At 43.4% G+C, this 23,278-nt stretch overlaps 1 protein-coding gene across 2 annotated transcripts in view; it reads right to left on the bottom strand.

Moving 5' to 3' along the window:
• The window catches only part of lrrc17 (leucine rich repeat containing 17), a 44,379-nt gene that overhangs the window by 11,861 nt on the left and 9,240 nt on the right, over positions 1 to 23,278 (bottom strand). For both annotated transcript variants that reach the window (XR_013963592.1, XM_080757658.1), the window contains exons 2-4: positions 13,758 to 14,174; positions 12,096 to 12,350; positions 11,145 to 11,430 (exon numbers count right to left, since the gene is read on the bottom strand). Coding sequence is in view for 1 of the 2 variants with exons in the window: in XM_080757658.1 (XP_080613784.1) it covers positions 11,145 to 11,430; positions 12,096 to 12,350; positions 13,758 to 14,096 (880 nt within the window). In the remaining variant the exon portion in view is untranslated. The remainder of the gene's footprint in view (positions 1 to 11,144; positions 11,431 to 12,095; positions 12,351 to 13,757; positions 14,175 to 23,278) is intronic.

The following is a 23,278-nucleotide window of genomic DNA, read 5'->3' as shown; positions in this document are numbered from 1 at the left end:
TTTCACAATTGGCATAATATGTGACCATACCATAAACCTATATATTAGGCCAAAAAAAACAACATTTAGGCACATTTGTGGCTATGGCCGTTTTTAGCCCAAGGAGTGTTTTTTGTGCAAAACTAATGCTTGGAATGGATTCAGAATCATGAAACCCCCCTAGTATTCCATAGGTTGTTGGCCACATATTATGCTAATTATGAAAATTGCCCAAAATATACAAGTTAGCAGTTTCTAAATGCTGCATGGGAACCCATATTCGACATTTCTAGAATAAAACTTTAGGGTACTCAAAATGTCCGGGTTCACAATGAGGCTCTATGGGCTGGCAAGTAGACTATTGCCCTCCAAAATAATCATATTTTAACTGGGGACCCTCTAAAATAATCATATTTGAACTAGGGACCCTCCAAAATAATCACTCACTTCACACAGGTGTGGTTTTTATCCTCATTACGTACTTTGATCAGCCAAACAAATCATCGCTATGGGGTACACACAGTACACACAACCAGACAAAGCTGGGCATAGGAGAGGCTAGCGCCCTGATAAATCTCCATGAATTGAAGGCTTCATGGCGTGTGCCGTGTGTATTAGTAATTGATAGAAAATAAGTATTTGTTTGGGGGTGAACTATACTCCTTTAACGAAGGAGCGTAAATACATTTATGTCACCACTGCAGGCAACATTACTTCATGGAAGATCCTCTCAGGAAATGTGATTTTGAATGCAGCAGATCTTTTAGACAAAACTAACAGCACTCCGTCTTAATCTCCAGGTCCTCCTTTGACATCTGTGAAATGCTTCCTGGAGAAGAAACACTCAGACAGAAAGAACCTGCTGCACTGCAGGTCAACCACCGAAGGAGGAAGAAACGAAGCCTTCGAAGGTGATTGAAAATCCAGCCATTTTTCATTTCAAATGGTACAAATCTATGACAAAAGGGCAACAGTTTCCGTTTCCACAGTGGCCATGCAGCGTCGGCGTCCATGTGCTTTATCAAACGGATGAAAGACAGTCCATATATGGATCTGCGGACGCCGGACATCAGAAAACTTTTCATTGGAAAGTTATTATTTTTTATCCCACCGCTATTTGTGACGCGGTTGTTAATCCACGCTTCCAGCTTGGACATCTGTTAAGCGCTGAATGAAGGAACATCTGCATCGGGTGGAAACCTTGAATGTCCAAAACTCTTTTCTTTTTTATTATCATGTGTCAATCTACCAGTTCAACACGGCGACGCATTGTGAGCTTGTAGATCTGTTATTTTCAGTACTTTTGTGTGGCACCCAAGGGGTCATCAATATGTCCATAAACGTGGCAAAGACTTGGCCTTGTCTGTGGCAAATGTTTTGATTGTCTGTTTTACACACCATTATAATGTTGTTATTTTTTATCATTTAATACCCAATTACTGAATGTGAAGTCTCAAGGTTTTCTTCAGAATATGTATGAGCCTGATTTACTATGACACTGTGGCACATTATGAGTCCACTAGTAGGCTATACTTACTGTAGTGGTTCTCAAATATTTTATTTGCAAGGACCCCCATAACTAATAAAAGTGTACAAATGGAACCACGGTCTATAAAAATTATCCACCACAAGCCAACATGGCGATGACCCCTGCTGGTGGCACCCATGCTGAAGTAAAATCTTTTAAAACGTTTTTTTTTTAAAATATGGAGATAGAAGCTTTTTAACCCGGCAGCGACGACATACAGAACATGAAAGGAAGAGCCAAGGTGGAGCGCTCAGAGCCTGCTGTTGGACTGGGAAGCTATTCTGCAGTTCCGGCTCTGTTGGAGTCATCAGCAACATGCTCGTTTCAACAGCTGTGAGAAACATGTTCTGCTGGTGGCGATTCACCACAACTATACTCACAGGTTGACGACGTGATGATAGACTGGAGTTCACACATGTGTCATGGAGATGTGAACATGTTAGTTAGTAATTGATTGAATACTTTATTGGTCAGAAATATAAACCGCACAAGGTACGGTCAGCCATTTAGGGCTAAAAGGATAACACCATTATGGTCCTATAATGTATTCATTTCAACAACAATGGGTTTGAGCAATTTGGCAACATTCCCTTTGTTACTCAAAGGGATTACTTTCATTAGATCGAAAGTGGGCACTGTATGTCCTTGCTGTTGTATACAATGTACAGTATGTCCAAAGCTAAACCTTCAACATAGTTTCATAGAAGGTTTAAGAGGTCAGACTATGTTGTAAATTTCCACAGATTAGGGACCAGCGGTCCTGCGGGGAGTGATTTCATTGCCTTTGTTTAAATCACAGTAATGGCTTTACCTCCAGCGCTCCATGTTTGACTCTTTTCCAACAGCCTCGCTGAGGAGCTCATTTGTCAGAGGAACCCCTCTGGGGTCCTCGGCATTGTGGAGAAAGCACATGGAGGCCAGACGTGCTAATGCGTTGCATTCTCTGTAGGGTTTTAGCAGACGTTAAAGGGTGATGATGCAATGCAATACAGAAGAGCTGACCATCAAAAGCAAGAGGTTCATTCATCAGATGCCATTTTGATTATGCTTGCACCTCACTATAAGCTTCAGACTTCCTATAACAAACTGATACGAATACTTCTCTGCCTTACGTAAGTCCATGGCCCACCTAATTCCAACACACTTTGCTAGTCTGGGATGGCTCAGGGTAGAAGACGGGGTTAAGCAAATATATCAATCGGTTTAGGATTGAATACCCTCACCTGTCAAACTACTTCCCCAAAGTGAGTGACACCCACAACACCATAGAGAGGAACCATAATATGGTACCACCCACATTTAGAACAAACATGAGACCAAAATGTGGAATGCCTTGACACCATCCATTTGAATAATGTGTACAGTGTACTGCTGTCGTTTTCCCCTTTTTTCCTTTGTACACACAGTATAGGCTTATATTGTTCATATTTGTTGATGGCATGTATTATTGTGTTATTTTTGTATCAAAATCGTGGGATAAAAATTATGAAAAAAAGGTCCTGAGTTGGTGTTGTTGGCTAGTGCACAGTCTCGCATCGCCTCAGGTGCCTGCCTATTAACAGTTTGATTGCAGGAATAATTAATCGCAATCCCCCGTCGACTGCCTAGTTTTTCACTAACCTTTGAAGAAGCCCCTGGCCAGTATTGTCGTTCCATTTCACGAGAATCCACTTTAAAGGTGTAATTGTTTGTAATGGTGTTGAAAAAAACGATCCGCCGTGCGACAACAAGCAGCAGTCAGGAAGAGCGACACATTGGCGGAGCCTGGACTCCCATAGAGTTTGCATTGCACATCAGTTTCCCATAAGTCTTTGCTAGCCAGTGCGACGAAACATTTCCAGTGACGTCACCTATCCCACTCTGTCCGATGGAAACCCTGTAAGTCTTAAAACGTATTAAAAGCGCAAATTAAACAATGAAAACAGTGTAACTCGTGAACGGGAGGGAAGCTGTTCTACATTAATCAATGAACTTGTGTAACTCGGAAAGAATACTCTGTATAGATCAAGTCAGTGCTTAAGAGCTGCTAGAAAGGGCTGAGATGAAGACACAGAGTAATGAAGTTAAGCTGCATATAATAAAGACACGTATACGTATACTAAGGCAGGACCAGATAGAATGACGACGGTAACATAACCATGATATAGGCACCAGAAGAGGAAAAGGAAGAAAAGTAAGACCAAAGAGGCGATTCCACTTTTCAGCGGACCGTGAAAAGTGCAGTGCTCTGTGAAGGCCCTATGTGTCACAATTAAGGCATGAAACGTGTAGATAACAGGCAACATGATGAAATGCATCCCGGCTGACGGCACTGTGATGCATTATTTTCTGTACGGAGTTGCAGGTTGCATTAACGACAGCAAGGGCATCGGTCGCAACGGGTCCCTAACGCCAATTGTTGGTTCAGATCTGAACCAAGTCTCCTGCAGGAGAAGGGTCTGAACTCTGAAGCCTGTCCTGGACGGGAGTCTCCAGACGTAAACACAGATGATCAACCATTAGCAGTAGACTTCATTATTATGGTGCATTACTATTGCATATTAAGTATGCTGCATGTATACTGTATGCTTCTATAGCAGATTTGAAATAGCTAGAGCACATTTTAAAGCCGTGGTTTACATTGGTGGATGTTGAAGGTATAGTTAGAGTAAATGCTGACTATTGTGTTAGCAGATTATGTATAGAAACCGTGAAATATGCAATGCAGCGAATGCAAGCCAGTTGATTTACAGACCAAAGTGTTTACATATAGGCTGACTCACAGACATAGAATGACTTATATACTGTACTAAATTAGTAGGTGTGCAGAGCATTAAAGTAGACGTTTGTCTACACATTTATCACAGCTAATGATTGATGTTTACATTCACAAGGCCCTTGACCGCGGTCAGGCAGTTTTTTTCACTTCAACTTCCTTTTAGCTTGTTATCCTTCTCTTTATTATCCTACCATATATTTTCCTCCAGTCGTGTGTGGTTGAGAAATAGCGCATAATATTTTGTTTCCATGTGGAATAATTAGAACAAAGTGCGTGGGGGACTATCTGTCTACATTGATGCTGTGCAGTAGATATAGAACTTGTGAGCATTTGACCTGGACCTGACAAGGAGGTCTCAGTCTACACGCATAAAAGGAGAAAGGGAAAGAACTAACATGAAAACAATCTTATTTGTTTTTACTCAAGACATCATAATCACACACAGTTTCCGCCAGACTAGAGTATCATTCATTATCAATACTTAAAACTACAGTCACATAACCCCAAACAAACAGAGATCCAAACTAACAACCAAACAATGCTACCAGCAATGAACCGAACACTTCTTAATCACACCTTTTATTTTTTCCTGATATAACCGTTTTGGACATACAAGGTTTCCAGACAGCTACGATATGGCCTACTTTGGGTCCTGTGTACACTCGTTTAGAAGTCCTGCAATGGGGCCGGAGGCATTCCATAGCATACGCATGATGATTACAAACCCCGGTTATCAGCTCTGAGTTGGTCCCAGGCTGCCTCGGTGCCTCCCATCTCATGGCAACTAGCCAGGATGTAACACATTAGCCTCTTGTCATCACTTCTTTGGACAGTACGTATATATACAGTAGACAGTCCTAAACCCAAGGAAATCACACTGGATCATCAGTAGGCTCATCAGTGATTAACACTGTGTGAGAGCTGTTTTGTAGTTTGTATTATTCTTTTATATAGTTTAGCTTTGCATTGGTCTCCTACCACCTCCTATAAGCCTATATTGTATTATTGGCTCAGGAATGCAAAGGAATTCAAACTAAACAATCTCCATTAATTCATTATTACTATTGCTTGTGGGTGAAATATTCCTTTAACTACTTGAAGCCCAGCATCCGTATTGTGGGGAAAGCTTTCACTGAAAATCAATCAATAAGATCACACCGTGATGATCAATAAGATCACAACGTGTCGATCAATAAGATCACAACGTGCCGATCAATAAGATCACAACGTGTCGATCAATAAGATCACAACGTGTCGATCAATAAGATCACAACGTGTCGATCAATAAGATCACAACGTGTCGATCAATAAGATCACAACGTGTCGATCAATAAGATCACAACGTGCCGATCAATAAGATCACAACGTGTCGATCAATAAGATCACAACGTGTCGATCAATAAGATCACAACGTGTCGATCAATAAGATCACAACGTGCCGATCAATAAGATCACAACGTGCCGATCAATAAGATCACACCGTGTCGATCAATAAGATCACAACGTGTCGATCAATAAGATCACAACGTGCCGATCAATAAGATCACAACGTGCCGATCAATAAGATCACAACGTGCCGATCAATAAGATCACAACGTGTCGATCAATAAGATCACAACGTGTCGATCAATAAGATCACAACGTGTCGATCAATAAGATCACAACGTGTCGATCAATAAGATCACAACGTGTCGATCAATAAGATCACAACGTGTCGATCAATAAGATCACACCGTGTCGATCAATAAGATCACAACGTGTCAATCAATAAGATCACAACGTGTCGATCAATAAGATCACAACGTGCCGATGAATAAGATCACAACGTGTCGATCAATAAGATCACAACGTGTCGATCAATAAGATCACAACGTGTCGATCAATAAGATCACAACGTGCCGATCAATAAGATCGGCTATTTGCCCACAATGACAGAAAACTGAAGACACTAGTGTAGAGCCCTGAGGTGCCAGAATCACCCTGAAGGGACCGGCGAATGTTGGCTTGAGAGCAACGTTTAGTTGTACATGACATTGTGTGTTTGTTTACATGGCTGTCATGTTGGATAAAGCATAACCTACAAGCAGCGCGGCCAGATGCTCTGAGTCTTTGATTAGACAGCGGCCTGTTGGTCATTATTCTAAAATAACACTCTACTGAATTCATATACGTATATAAGACAAACAGTAAAAGCTGTTTCAGAGTTGTATCATAATTCTTAGCATGAGAACCTTAGTCCAGAGCAAACAGGGCCCCAGTTTCTTCTACAGGAAAAGCTGCAGGCGCCAAGGAGCTTAAGTGGTTATCTCTGTATCCCTGTAACAGATTATTGCTGAAGTCTACTGCTTGGACCGTGAAGATATTCCTCTCCTCTTCTCTCTCGTCTTGTCTTGCACTTCTCACCTCTCTCTATTGTTATGCTTCTTCTCTCCCTCTCTGGATTGTTCTCTCTCACTGCCCCCCCCCCCCCCCCCCCTCCCTCTCTCTCTGATTAAGTATCTCTTCCAGAAGTAACATAAGGTTCTGATGACAAACTGCCCACACTCGATTATCCAGGAAATCCATAACAAGGCCGACAGACATGGTACAGCTTGTGCCTGAATGCGCGTGCAGACCTCCAGAAGCAAAGTTTCTGTAAAATAATATATATAAAGATTTGCACAAGAACTTTCAAAAATAGCAGATCTACAAGCATGTAGTGCGGCACAAAGTGACTGCCTGCACATTGTGCACAATGATAATTTAGTTGACAACAATTGAATTTGACTGAGACTTGGAATATGTCTGTGAGAGGCACATAATATGAGCTGTACATGGTTCCAACACCTGAAAATAATAGAGTATATTGTTTGTAATGCAGCCATAAATCTAGTTATTTTTCATAGGGGCCTAGCTATTTGCCATTCCCATGATGCAATCCTGGCCTGTGTTTCCAACCTTGAAGATTCTACTCAGTGTTGCCAGATCTTACGAGAGAAAAAGAAGCAACCATGGAATCTAATAAGCCCAGAATAAGCAACTAGGGGCAGGTAAGTCAAACTTTATTGCCTAGTGTTGTTTTAGAGCAGTGGTTCACAGACATTTTCATGTCAAGGAGCCTCAAATGAATATATGTATGGGCCACATACCGCCATCTGAAAACCTTTTGTGTTGCTGAAATGTTTCAAACATATTCCAGATTTTTCAAAGATTCAAGATTGTTTGAAAATAGCAGATCTACAAGCTCACAATTTTCAAATAGCTGCCTGGTGTATATAGAGTTAAAATGGTTGAACTAAAAAAAGCCCAAATTTACGCTTCAGAAACAAGCCCCAAAAACCGCAACCCGCAACTACCAATATAATTTACAAGCCCAAAGTCTCTTATAATAAGCAGACATGGAAACAGTGATTGCTACCCTGAGAAAAAGAGGAACTAACCAGGTGCTCAACGGAGATAGCAACACGTGATAATGATAAAAAGGTGCTGACACGGATCATAGATAAAAAGAGAGGATACGGGCACTCAAAGTGAGGAACGCCTTTATTAAATTAAAAAGGCAAAATGTTTCGACATCAACAGGGCAAGAATGAAGGATAACACCAAACATACTCATTATATAGCAACAGGAAAAGTGATTGCTACCCTGTTGCGGAGAATGCTGCCTCGAGAGAGTATTATGCCATCTCCACTGGGACAAACAACTCAGCGAGATGTTGTACTGAGAAAGATGGAGTCTGAATGGACTGGAATGTGCTGTGGTTCCCCTCAATGGAACAACCACCGACCACTGAGATAGACAAGAGGGATAGAAGGCAGGAGTCAGGAGAGTGGGAGAGAGAAAGAGTGTAGTGGAAAGTGTGATGGAGAAAACACAGGGGTTTTAGAAAAAGAGGCTGGAAACGGGGGGGTTTGAGACCATTTGATGCAAAACATAGATGGAGAAAAGGACATTTTGAGTCCTGGAAAGAGAAGCGAGGAGACGGGAGGAGGGTTGTGTGGTGGGAGACACTATTTGGGCTTTCCGGACTGTACATGTTTCATACTGTATTGTTTCGTACTGTACTCTACTCTAGTAAAGTAATGGCAGTGTTTCCCAAACAGTGAAAAAATATATAATAATAGGACCACTGCTAGTTAATTTTCTATCGGGATTCGGGAATCCCTTTATTTTCAAAGCCGCTTCACTCTGAAAGCGTGAATAATCGCTATGTAACAGCCAGGTACCAAAACATACATTTTGTAACGGGTGATCACTGATCATATCGCTGACCTAAACGGATTGGACTGTATTTGATACTGACTGGATATGATATATAGTAATTTAACTTTTTCAAGTCTTATGGGGACTGCAGGACAGATGGAGAGACAGATGGAGAGAATGATGAAATGGGGGGATTTGAGCAAGACGGATGTGAGGCAAAACAGAGGGACCTCACATCGGCTCACAATCAGATAAAGAATCGATAGAAAAATGCTGCCACTGTAGTGAGAGGGAGTCAGAGAGACAGAGAGAGAAAATACTTAGGGAAATATGCTAAAAGCTTCCTCGGGCACGCACAGGACAGGACACAGATGGAGCATTGTGCGGCTTTGACACGTCAGCACGCCATGAAAGATGGGGCTCTGTTCACAGTTCACAGACTCCTCGGTTATAAAGGGTATCAATCATTCGTCCCCGAATCTCAGAGCTTTACTTTGTTCGCGGCGACAAAAAAAACCCACAGAAATCATTGGCATATAATGAAATACGGCTTCGTGAGAGGAGTGAGTGAGTGAGTGAGTGAGTGGGTGAGTCAGTGGAGAGAGAGAGAGAGAGAGAGAGAGAGAGAGAGAGAGAGAGAGAGACAGAGACAGAGATAGAGAGAGACAGAGAGAGAGAGACAGAGAGAGAGAGACAGAGAAGAGGGCAGTCACGGACTGCAGAGGACCAAAAGAGATTGAAGCAATTTGACATTAAATCAGTGTAAACTTCGTTGACTAAAGGGTTCGTCAACTGCCACGTAATTCTTTGTTTGGTTGTGTGCAATTGTCGCACTCCGAAAATAGCAGATCTACGAGCTCACGGCGTGTTGGTTGTAGATACACAGCTAAGTATGATCAGGTATTACGACGCCATCATGGCATGGAAAAATCAATCAGTAGATCAAATCAACGGTAGATTTAGTTGACAAAAATCTTATGATATTTAGTCAGATAACGAGATAACCTAACCTAAAACATTTCAAATCAATAAAATATGACTAAAATCACTAAATAGAATTTTATTATAAAGACTATGACTAAAACCACATCAAAATCCGCTATCAATATTAACACTACATGCAAGAGTGAGAGAGAAAGCATCAGTGGATTTTATGTGAGGAGAGAGAGAGAGAGAGAGAGAGAAGTGAAGTGAAGTGGAATATAAGTGGAATATAAAGGAACCACATTATGACGCTGTGCTTGGATGTGCGTGCAGAACCATCGCTCTTTACTCTGCCTCCTCTCTGTCTGTGTTGGACAAGACCAAGCCACAGTGAAACACAAGCTTTATGTGGAGCCATGCACACGTTATACAGCCAGAGTGATAGCTGCCTCATACTGCCATTTATATACTGTTGCTTCATGCAGAGAGAGAGACAGAGAGAGAGAGAGAGAGAGAGAGAGAGAACCAGATGTGAAGTTTGGAAGAGGTTTGAATATATGGATAGCTGACTGTGTGTGTGTGTGTGTGTGTGTGTGTGTGTGTGTGTGTGTGTGTGTGTGTGCAACTGTGCATGCGTGCGTGCGAGTGTGTGTCTCTCTCTCTGATGCATGGGCACTGTGGGCCTGTATTGCCCCCCTCCCCCCACCGCGCCCCAGCCAGACTTGCTGACTCAGCGATGTGTAGAACCTCAAAATACAACCAGATTGAGAAGCTGCATCGTTACGAGGCTGAATTCACCACCAGGCTCACTTCAACTTCTCACCACTTCTGTATAGAAACTCAATTTAACTAGTCAGTACCCATCTGTCTGTAGAGACTGAGACTCACCCTGGAGAGAGCAGATAAGATATTCCAGGCTGTCACCACCGCATGTTTCCCACAAATACACACAAATATGATAGAAAATACAATAGAATAGAACAGAACAGAAACAGGGCATAGCCAGTAAGGACATCTGTTGTAATATCTACTCTCATGGGTTTGGGTCAGTTCCCATGTATATTTATTAATTACTAGAGCGGTGCCCGTGGAGCCTCTACAGTGGTGCCCGTTGGGCACTGGCCTACTTGGAACAATGCAAGTTGGAAATGCATGCCCCACCCAGATATTATGTCTGTGTCCCATTTATGCCCATATATGGAGTTCTTTGTCAGGTATGCCCAAATATGGAGTCTATGCAGACGTCATAATGAGCCAGCTCCAGATATGGACCCTGGGCAGAGGGAGGCCCTGTCCGGACCCCGGGCAGAGGCCTTTTCGGGGCGGTTCTGGACAACCATGAGTCTGACCGACTCGACACGGCCACAGCACCCCCTGCGGTGGTGTCGAACGCATGTGTCGAATTTGAAGTCGGTGGGGCGAACGGTTCTCGAGTTACGTGGATTACACACAGACAGACAGACGTACAGAGACTTGGTGCATTCATATAGATTGATAGATATTCACTGGGTCGCTTCTGTAACATCTTGGAACCAATTGGATCTGGGTGGAGTTATGATTCTCTCCCTAGCGGACATAAGTCGAGTCAGATGAAGCAGACTTCACAGCCTTCGGTACGGCGACTCTCTCGCCGAATCGCTTGCTTAACGTTGCCTCTCGTGGCTCAAGTCCACTTTACACTGCACGCCATAGTCCGTAACTACAACAACAACAAAATGAACAATGCATAGACGCCAGCAGGGAGAGAGCAGCCAAACAACGTCGTCACTCACCTTTGCTGCTACAGTCCAGCAGAGGTCTGGGGAAGATGTAGGTGTGGCAGAGGGTGGTGGCGTCCGCCTTCACCTTCTTGGGCGGTGGCTTCGGCAGTTTCCCGCCCTGACCTCCTCCTCCTCCTCCGTCGGCCCCTGCCCCACCAGCCCCACCAGGAGTCCTGTCCACCTGGTTGCCCCCGGTGGCGCACAGCGCATCCGCGTTCAGCTTCTTCAGCTTGTGGCCACGCAGGTCCTCCGGCGCGGCACATTTGGCGTAGTTCGCTAGGTTGCGGTTGCTGGGCACCTGCAGCAGTGGTGGAGGAAAGTACTCTAAGTACTTGTACTCAAGTGCTGTACTTTGATATACATTTTGAGGTAAAGTGAGGACAGAAAAGTGAGGACGCCAAAAGTGATTGGCCGGAATGTGTTGATGTATGATGATAAGAGTGCCCCTCACTTCACACGTGTGATTTTTATACTTCTGCTCCGTTACTTCGAAGAGACAAATATTGAATTTGCACTTATTACATTTTACAACTTTAGTTACTTTGTGGATTTTGTTTGGTTGTGGATTTTGATTATTATTACAAACATTAACCACTTAACCCTACAAATACTTTTCAAAAGATTTGTATACAGTGTGAAAACTGACATTGTGCGTAACAACTTTATTGGGTAGCACAGCAGAGGGTGACAGGAAACTGAGAGGGAGAGACAGGGAGTGACACGCAGCAAAGGTCACCGGGCTTTGGGAATGCATTAGTCCACACTACAGTATATACAGATGTGCCGTTTGAGCACTTCACAAATCCCCCCCCCCCCCCCCTCCCAGATACAAAGATATGAGTTAAAAACGTTCACCGTTGCATGATTTTCCAAAAATAGCAGAACTACAAGCTCATAGCCAATAGCCTTCGGCTCCCCCCCCCCACCCCCCCAAAACGTGTGTCCCTCTTCCAGCACACTGACCTGCAGCGTGCGCACCAGGCTGTCCAGGCCGCAGTCGCAGCTCCAGGGGTTGTCGTAGACGCGGAGGTAGACGAGGCGCGTCAGCGGCAGCAGCAGCTCCTCGGAGGCGGAGCGGATGGCGTTGTGCTGCAGCAGCAGCGTGGTGAGCCGCGACAGGCCCCCGAAGGCCCGCTCCTCCACCAGGGAGATCTGGTTCTGCTGCAGGTCCAGGCTGCGGAGCTGGCTGAACCGGGAGAACATGTTGTCTCGGAGCACCTGGAGAGGACAGAGGTTTTATAGGTGTTTTATTCATTTGATGTTCGGCCCACACGGTATAAGGTTCTGGAGAACATGCGCCGTCTCTGAGCACCTGGAGAGACGGGAGGCAGGGGTGGAGGTTAGGCGTTTGTTCTCTTGATGTTCAACCATGATCTGGCGATAGATCTCACTTTGATCTGGGCCCCAGATACATGGTGCCCGTTCATTTTCATTTTCAATGAAAGCCAGCGACATGAAGATACAAAGCTACAGGCTACCATTCATTTTCATGAAGATACAAAGATGCATCCGATGTTTGTAGCTGCTATAAAAGCTACAACAGCTACAAAAAGGTCAAACTGCTGAGTGCTAATAGTAACAACTAAGCACCAAATATGGTGTGTAGCTTTGATTCTTTATCTGCCAGTGCGAACACAGCAGGATCTTACTGGACCTTTATGGGTCTATTTATTTTTCTACACTATACCACAAAATAATGTTTAACTTCTGTAACTTCTGGGTTCTTTGTCTGTTTGAAAGTTCACATGTATTGGATTTCATATCCAGTAGAGGTTATTATTCCCAATGCTAAAATATACTAACTTACCCACAATACTGTTGGAGGGAGAGGAGAGGATATAAACTATAAATTCCTCTCCGTTTCTGAACTCAGTTTGTGCCGTTTGGCTTTGCATGGCGGTAGGGGATCACTTAGTTTCACTTCATTTGGTAGCCAGTAGCAGGTGGTTGATATCTACCAGCCAATGCTGTAATGGTAACTCCTCTCCTCCTCTCCCCTCCCCTCCCCTCCCCACCCCTCCCCTCCCCTCCTCTCCTCTCCTCTCCTCTCCGCTCCTCTCCTCTCCTCTCTTAACCAAAAAAGAAAATTCCTCTTTATTTTATAGCAGGCAAATTTAACCACTTAAACCCTATAGGCCTACTAAGCTATAATGACTAAAACTGTAACTAAATATACTGACAATTTGTCAACAAATTATATCACTCATATTTAGATTTTGTTCTACCAAAATCCACTGTGTGAAATGAGTCTGATTACTACCATTCATCAAGTGTTTTCTTAATTTTTGGATTCTAGATTACGGAAAACAAAATGAGTGAAAGACAACTAAACTAATTTGATTTATTGATTTATAGTTATTATTAACTATTCAAGTGATATCTGTGTCTTCAAGACACAGAATCATGAGATTATAATTATCTTCCCTTCTTCTCTGGAATCCTGCCTCAAAGCAGACCAGAGGTAGAAAACGGTCATTCCCTGAGGTCATCGCTAGGGGCACATCGCATCAGTAAGCACGAACTGGAGATGGCAATGAAGGACCGGGAGGTCTGGCGTGGCATTGTGAATTCCATGATCTCGACCGCGGTCTAAAAATGATGATGATAAAGTGCTTACACACATACCTGTATGTTATTGCGTGCCAGCAGCAGGTGGTGTATGTCGGTGGGCCAGTCCTCCATCACAGCGGTCAGCTGCTTGTCCTGACAGTCCAGGTACTTCTCCCCCGCCTCCACGTACTCCTTACATTCTCCCGCCTGCCGCCGGACCGCCCCCGCCCTGCCACGCCCCCGCACCACAGCCCCGCCATCACCACCCCCGGGGTCCGCCCCTCCTCCCGCCAGGGCCCCGGGACCGCCCCGGGACCGAGAGCGGCCCTTGTGATTGGCCCCTGAGCGGGCACCACGCCGCGGCTCCGCCGCCCGCAGCAGGAGCAAGAGGAGGAGAGTGGTCAGGAGGCGCATGGTGGAGAGGAGAGGTGTCGTGTAGATCAGCTCAGTTTGGGGAGGATGCTTTTGGGATGAGACATAGGAGACAGGTCACTGTGAGAGAGAGAGAGAGAGAGAGAGAGAGAGAGAGAGTCTTTGATATTATGTTGACAGTTGACATAAGAAAAATGGAGATACAGTAACCCATTCAACAAAAGTCAAACCCAATTTACAATGTCCACATTTAGCAGACACTTTATCCAGAGTGACTTACAGTAAGCAAGGTAAACACATATAATGCAGAGAGACAATGTAGTGCCTCAGTAAACTACTGTAGGATCACAGGTAAACAATATTATATCAAAAAACAAATAATATGTAAATTGAAACTATACTTTATATACAAACTAGAAATGCACTCTGTCCAGATGCCAACACACATTTGGCGAGAAAATGTATTAGGACACTACGCCGTCGTATTACAGTTAACTGCCGATGATTAGCATAGTCTCTATAGCATCTACAGTAATTGTCAATGACTATTCCCCTACACGGTAAGACCGACACTGTATGACACGCACCAGAATCCCGGTCCACACCAATGTCCTTTTGTTTGACCATTAATTCTTCACAACGATAAAAATGCAACAGTTCCTCAGCAAACTACTAGAACAAAAGTAGGTGTTACAGCGTTTTGACGGTCAACCAAAAAAATGATCTCCCACGCTCACCCCCTCTCTCACTCCAAATGCCCCCTCTCTGTTGAAATGCCCCCTCTCTCGGTCCAAATGCACCCTCTCTCGGTCCAAATGCACCCCTCTCTCTGTCCAAATGCACCCTCTATCTGTTGAAATGCCCCCTCTCTCGGTCCAAATGCACCCTCTCTCGGTCCAAATGCACCCCTCTCTCAGTCCAAATGCCCCCTCTATCTGTTGAAATGCCCCCTCTCTCGGTCCAAATGCACCCTCTCTCAGTCCAAATGCACCCTCTCTCGGTCCAAATGCCCCCTCTCTCGGTCCAAATGCCCCCTCTCTCGGTCCAAATGCACCCTCTCTCGGTCCAAATGCCCCCCTCTCTCTATCTAAATGCCTCCTCTCATCTGCACAGGTGAATGACTAAACATTAGCTTCTGCGATCACGCCCACCACCTAATAATGCCAGTTCAGTGCCCAATCTGCTTCTGACTAAACCTAACTTTCAGTCATTCTAATCAAAACCTCCTCCATTGTAACTCCACTTGAGCTGTATTTGGGTAAAGTCACCCGCTTCCAATACTATCAATGCACTGAAAGGGACAAAATCACATTTAATCAGAGCATTGAATGGTCTCAGTAGCAGTCTACTGACCTACCAAGATCTCAGTAGCTGCATTCTGTTCGTTGACGCCGTTGATCGCGGCTACTGTTTTGACAGCGACAATGTGCGTTGTCTAACATTACTAACCCTAACACTAGATCTAACCCTAACTAACCTCAGCCTTAACCAGCCATGTAAGTCCCCTAACCTCATATCAGTCTTAATAGGGCCACGTACAAGTCCGTTTCGTCACTGTCAAAGCAGTAGCCAAGATCAACGCATATAATGCAGCTACTGAGATCTTGCCTTGGCAGGTCAGCAGATGGAGCCGAGACCATTCAATGTTCTGATTAAACGTGATTGTTTGTCCCTTTCAGTGCATTGATAGCATTTGAAGGGGGAGTTAAAGTGATGATAATAAATAAGGAAAAGTTAATGTTTTGGACATTTCTGCCCGACAGTAAGTCACATAATAGCTCTCACATCTATATAGCGTCCTTTTTCTGGGTGTGTGAAGTGAACACATTCGTCCATTCAGCAAAATATTTTTGGTCCACTTGAAGAGGTCACTACCACAGTCCCCTCTGAAAGAATTACAGTGGTGGAGACAGTGAAGGAGAGACAGAATTACAGTGGTGGAGACAGTGAAGGAGAGACAGAATTACAGGGTGGAGACAGTGAAGGAGAGACAGAATTACAGTGGTGGAGACAGTGAAGGAGAGACAGAATTACAGGGTGGAGACAGTGAAGGAGAGACAGAATTACAGTGGTAGAGACAGTGAAGGAGAGACAGAATTACAGTGGTAGAGACAGTGGAGAGTCAGACAGAGATAAGTGTGAGCAGAGGAGAGTAAAGCAGGTGGAACAGAGAGAGAGAGATGGCAGCACACCAGGCACAGTTCAAACATGACAGTATCTTCCTCAGTTATGTTCCGCGAGACCCTCCCCATGCACACCCTCTCCCCTCTCCTTCCTCCTAAGTGCAACCTGATGTCTCTCCCCCTCCCGAGCCTTACTCCTCCAGCTTTCATCAATTTGTTCTGTCTTTCAGCCACTAATTACCTTTTCCTCTCTCTCTCTCTCATTCCTACTTTCTTTTCATGTTGGTCCCCTGTCAGTTACATTTAATTTACTCTGTAAACAATCACAATATAGCTGGCAGGAAGTGTGTGTATGTGTGTGTGTGTGTGTGTGTGTGTGTGTGTGTGTGTGTGTGTGTGTGTGTGTGTGTGTGTGTGTGCGCACACACGCGTGTGTGTGCACACACGCACGCTTGAGTGTGTGTGAGTGTTACCATGTGTGAATGTATGTATTTCAGCCAGTGAGACGGTGAGGAATTGGACACGCACATGGTCACATGCTCTGTTCCCCGGGCAGACATGAAAACAATGTTTTGCATTTGTTATAGAAATTCTGGCGTCAGTCCGTTATCCCCGGGGTCACGGACGTGCTTTATTTTCTCTATATTGAAAATACTGTACCAAAGGGTCATTTTAACATCGCGTCATAACTATGTTCCAAAAATGAAACAAACCCTTGTGATTCTGTCAGGTATGTGACTCTGTGTCGTTTAGGATATTGAGTTATATTTGAAAAGTTCAAGACTTTCACGACACATTGCGAGCTTGTAGATATTCTATAGGCTATACCTCAATATATCATAAAGATTAAGACAATTATTGGTTCTATATATGGCTTTCGATATGTGTCGGGTTTTAATTGCCTCAGCCCTACATTGAACTTGTCTTGGCATCTCAGCATTCTTTCACCAATTAACATGAAACCAAACAGAATGGAAATATTAATAGTATTTATGGTTTTAACGACAACAAATTGGTTTTGGGACTCCATGCCCAGTGTGTGCATGTGCGTGTGTGTGTGTGTGTACTGTAAATGAGTGAGTCATTGGTCCTTTGTGTGATCTAGAGGCAGGCGGCAAAGCCAAAGTGTCTGCCAAGTAACACGCACGCACACACACACACACACACACGGCGAGTCAGTCCAAGTGAATGGAAGCACAACCCCCATGCTTGTACAGTCAGTCCAACACAGTGGAACAAGGCTGTCAATGAACAAGCTGCTGTTCCATTGTGAATAATACACTGGTTATGTTGGATGGCTGCACCCACTGCAACAGCTGGACATGCATCTGGCTCCACATGTTACTGTATAGCCTATTCTATTCTATTCCCAGCCATGGTCCTTTTCATGCACGGCTGTATAGCTGTTGTACTGTAGCTTCTAGTACTGTGTGCACGGTGCAGCAGTGCGGTAAGGCCCCTCCTTCTCCACAAGAGAGCTTGGTTCGACAATAATGTATTTTCTGATGCCAGGGTGCGATTTGTGTGCGTGCGTGTGTGTACTTGTGTGGGGGAACCGGTGCATGTGTGTGCACGTGCAGTGCACCTAATGAGAGGTGTGTTTTCACAGACGGCCAACATTAGTGCCAGCCTAAACAGACACATGGCACTAGGGCCATGTGTCCAGCACATGGGGAGACGTGGCGAGAGCCAGGAGACTGGTGCTAATACTCAGTGTCCATCACATGGGGAGACGCGCCGAGAGCCAGGAGACTGGTGCTAATACTCAGTGTCCATCACATGGGGAGACGCGCCGAGAGCCAGGAGACTGGTGCTAATACTCAGTGTCCAGCACATGGGGAGACGTGGCGAGAGCCAGGGGACTGGTGCTAATACTCAGTGAATGAGCCGATACTGCTGCTAATATACAGCCTAATCTGGGATATTAATGTATCTGGAATATGAATTCAACTCTGACCCAAATGGTCCAGTTGTAGACTCTCTGGATTTCACTATGTATGTACGTATGCAGTTCATATCGTCTCCGTCGGGCAGAAGCTCAATTTTTCAACCTTTATTTTATTATTATTTTTGATAAATCAGTGCTATTGAACACCAACTATTGAACCAATGAAAAGTATTAAACTAACTAAAACTAATTTATCCATTGGATCCTCAAGCTGTCATTCAAACTCCAACTTAGATTCTGACTTTGACATTTTAATCAATGATGGACAAAACAACCATCTTCATATTTTACTGCCTGTCATCTGTTGTAATGTTTGTCTCAGACCTCAGATGTCTCATGACTTTGTTGCACATCAATTGCATTGCAATCTTCGTGGGTAGTCCAGCTGGCTCAGTTTGAAGAGCTTACGCCATTGAATCCCAAGGTTGTGCGTCTAATACCGGGCACCTCCAACTCAGTGTAGGAGTAGCACGTATGTCTTGGATAACATAGACACAGTGGTGGAAAGTAACTAAGTACATTCATTTACTTAAGTACAGTACTTCAACAAGTACAATTTTGAGATATTGGTACTATGTGTACTGTTGAGTATTTCCAATTTCCAATTAATTTACTTCTACTCCACTACATCTTAGAGACAAATATTGTACTTTTACTCCACTACAATTATTTGAAAACTTTAGCTACCAGTTACTTTGTAGATTTGGATTATTATTTAAAATCATACATTAACCACTTCAGCCCTATATACATTTCGGAAATTTGAAAATAGCCGATTTACAAGCTCAGAATGCGTCGCGATGTGCCCAACCTAACCTACTTTCTGAAACATTTCAGACAATTCGCCTACAATGATATTCACAAAAATGTTGGAAGCGGTTAACAGAAAGGCAAAAACAGCCGAGCACTTTTATTGTGCGTTCATGATGTCCACTTCTCACACACTGAATGAACACGACTTTTGTCACGATGGACAGCTAGTATTTATTCTGTTTCCTAGGAGGTTCAGTCTGGGACAGTCTCCAGGATTAAACAAGTGAAATTGGAAGTGATGATGATGACACAAAGAAATGAGCAGACAAATTTGGAACACTATAAAACAAGAAATGATCACATAGTGATATTTGATATAAAGAAGCGCTTGTTTCTTTATTTAGTAACGGACACTCCTCTCAACCTGCCGGTCTCAATCATAACATTACGTTACATAACATTGGGTGTCTCTAAAGATTTCTGTTACCTGCTTCCTGTTACCCGTTTCCTGGTCATGTGACCTGAGTAACCAATACAGGACAGCAGCGTGTGTGGTAGCCAATCAGGACTATAGGTCCTCAGTATGACTAGGTCTTCTACATTTCATGAGCTTTCACTAGTCAGGTTTCACCTGACAAAATAAAATGAGCTGATCAATGGGTCCTGATTGGCTGAAATGTTGTCACCTGCCTAAAAATGTATTTTCTGTTTATTAAAGAGCTGGAGAGACAGGGAGACTCCTGCTACTGAACAAACACTCTCTACATGATTACTATCACAACATACAGTAGAGCTATAACCTTTTTAACAAACACTTTTTGTTTTAACCAAAAAATATCACGTACCCTACTTTTAAAATGACTTGTTAGCAGGTGGCTACAGGAGGGGACTTGTTGTACCGTAGACTGAGGAGCCCACATTTGACTGTAAGTGTATATAAATATGTACTGCTCCCTTAGGCCCCATATGGTAGCCATGCAAGGGCCTCTGGGGGCAGGCCATATTGGGCCTGGTCCATAATCCACCCATGGTATTCAGTACCCTTACTGTAACCTCCTATTGTTGGTTTTGTATGTACAGTACAGTAGACAGCCTACTGTTTGTTATAATGGACGCCACATAGTTCAAACAGACTGTCCCTGTGCATGCTAAAAGCAGCCTGCCTTGTTTTCCTTGGCGGTCACTGAACCCTGTCCAAACCGTGGGGCTCACATACCCGGACGGCTCAGCTCATTTCCAGCACAGATGTGGAGGAAAGTCCTCTTATATGAAGAATGGCATTCATATGGCAGCCATCATGCATTTAGCATTCTCAAACAGCACGGATTGGCAATTCCATACATACACGCATAGAAAACCACAAAATCACACAGCAAAGTTTGTCGGGATCGGGACTCAAACCCACAACACCAGCCAAGGTGCCTGGACCACTAAGCCGGCCCAGGCCCGGATCTGATTATTGACAGGCGTGGGTTGTCAAAGACAAAGGACCCGTGCAGGACGCTGCTATACAGTAGATGTTCATACCGGCGATTGCATCCTGTATCCGATGTTAAAATGACTTTAATGTCCATCTAAGGACAGTTAAAGCCACTCAACTCATTTCCAGCAACAGTACGCCAGAAAGTTCAAGCTGCACTTGAGCCAAACCAACTCAGACCCAACCCAAGACAGAGGTTCACCTCTTGACTTGACAGCCGTCTAAATTAGCCCAGTCTTGTATACTTTCTACCAGTCCAGACAGGACCTATTTCTGGCGGAATCGGGTCGAGCTCTCGCTGTTTTCCTAAGCAAACCGACTTCCAGCCCTTCCCTGTGGTTAACCTCCTACTCACTGCAGCCACGTTGTCCACATAGTGATGGAAGGAGTACTCACATGTTATACTTTAGTCAATGTACATGTAGATATACTCTTTTGTTTTCAAATGGCCGAAATATACTTATACTGCCAGGGCTGAACTGAAGTGGTTCACACTAACCAATAACTGAAATGTTCATGTAATTGTACTGTAGTAAAAGTAATATTCCTTTTAAAAATTTTCCTCAGAGATGTAGTGGGGTTGAAGTAAACATAGAAAATTGTAAATAGTAATTGTAAATAGTAAAAATGGCAGATCTATAGCGCACATTGTGTTGCATCGCTACTTGTTGTGAGCTTGTAGATCGGCTATTTTCAAACAGCCAGCATTTAAAACACAATCTATGCCAAAGTCGGTATTTCTTTAGCAGTGTTTTTTCTCGGAATTGAGGCTCAGATTGAGGTGATACGAGGTGAGGGACGATATTAGGAGTTAATTAAAAAAAACAGCGCAACCTCACGGTTAGCATATTAGAGCTTCTGACACTAACGAAGGTGACTCGAAAATGGCCCAATACTACTTCCTGTTCATGGGGTCTTCTTCGGGGCCTTTTTCATGCATTCTGTTGGTGCCACAGCGCCTGAGTCAATGTTGGCCTCAAATGAGTTGGGCTGAAGTGGTTAATGTATGTTTTATAATAATAATCAAAATAGTAACTAGTAACTATAAGTAACTATAGTTTTCATATCATCGTAGTGGAGTAAAATGTACAATATTTGTATAAAAGTAAAGATAATTGGAAATACTCCAGTAAAGTAAAAGCACAAGTACTTAGTTACTTTTCACCACTGTACATGAGGAAGAGAGAATGACTTCCAGGTGCGTTGTGTTCTTCCATCAGTCAGATATTGACACTGGCACAGCACCATTCTTTATGTATGCTACTGAATGCCTGCACTGTTGAAGTTTATGTGGCTGGCAGTGGCTCAGCGCAGGTTTCTGATCCCTGCATGGCATGCAAACACACCCACCCACCCACACGCTGCGGCTCTGTTCCCACCGCCAACCCCAAGAGAGACTAAACTCCACTGTCTTATTGTGCGGAAAAAAGTGCTGAGCAATCTGGCGATGAGACGTGCACAGCATGCATGCATGCATGTGTGCGTGCATGTGTGTGTGTATTGTAATATGCAGACAGTGCAACTTTCTTATGGAAACATGGATCCCCAAATAAATTGTGGATAAGCTGCTATTATTAGTCATTAAATATGTCAGGATGCCAAATCCGGTCCAGATCTGTTCAATGTAAGTTCCTATGGGCTGAATAAATCACTGGGCTTAGTAAAATATGCACAATATGTCCCCAATCTTTTATTGAGGACATAAATCAGGGGTGGGGCAACGTTGATGGAGAGGGTCACTATATTTCCATACTAAATATTTTAAGTAAATTAATGTCCTATACTTCATCATTCTACAATGTCACACATAGAAGTAGCAATAGCCAATCAACAAGCTCAAATATTAAAATTGTAATAGGTCTACTAGTCATTTACTAGTCATACATCAGTCAACTAATAATATTAGTTTAGTTTTAATATAGATGATTCTTAATTAATAAGAAGTAACATGTTTGCATGTTTAAAATTGTAACAGCTGAAATCAGTAATATATCAGTATTCCGATATTAACCGCATTAAAGATCGAGTGCCATGACTTCTTTCCCACTTCAAAAAGGAAGATTGTTTAAGTGTACAGAAAATGTTAAAATTATGTTTTTATGTGGCCACCAGTTCCTTAAGTATACCTGGTTTACACCTTTCACCACGCATCTGAATGTAAGCCTTAATCACCCACAGCTGTTGTTGATTGATGATTTCAATTGGGCCTTTTGACTCAAACGCTTTCAGGAAGAAACCAAAATACACAGGAAAGACATATTTGAATATTATAACCACACCTGGGGGTATATTAGACAAATATTAACTCCATAGACACAAACAAAACCGTTCTGTGTACCTTTCACACTTTCACTTTCAACACAGAGCGAAACACTGCTAAAAGCTGGGTGTATGAAAGCTGCACTGTGATTGGCCAGTAGTCACAGAGAAACAACGCTGGGTAGAAAACGCAGTGGTAACGTCAGTGGCGTATCACGGCCAGAAAGCTCATGGCGTATAAACGGCACTTCTGCATCTGAAGGTCAACTTCACTTAAACACTATATACTGCAGATCTACAAGCTCACATGTCACAACACAACATATTGTGAGCTTGATATCTCCTCTTTATGCTGATTTTATTTTTATTTTTTTTACATTTTCAGCTTACTGTTCGTCTTATGTGGTACCACTAAATATAATATATATATTTATTTATTTTTGGGGAGTTATGGAAAACACTGATGTAATACTGTCTTAATTGTGTCACTTAATACTTCATACTTGTTACTTAATACCACCAGTCTGTGCCCCAGACTGAAGCAGAGTGAAGTGAATGTTTAAATACCCCATAGTGCCTGATGAAGCCGCCTGTATCATTCAACACATGACATGCAGTCATATTTGGCTGTTGTGTGCTCAGTGTTACCACGCTCTGGTGG

The sequence above is a fragment of the Protomyctophum bolini genome (assembly GCF_963924005.1).
Source record: "Protomyctophum bolini genome assembly, chromosome: 23".
NCBI classification, from domain to species: domain Eukaryota; kingdom Metazoa; phylum Chordata; class Actinopteri; order Myctophiformes; family Myctophidae; genus Protomyctophum; species Protomyctophum bolini.
Note: the sequence above shows the minus strand (reverse complement) of the source record. Positions and strands in the feature narration are given on the sequence as shown.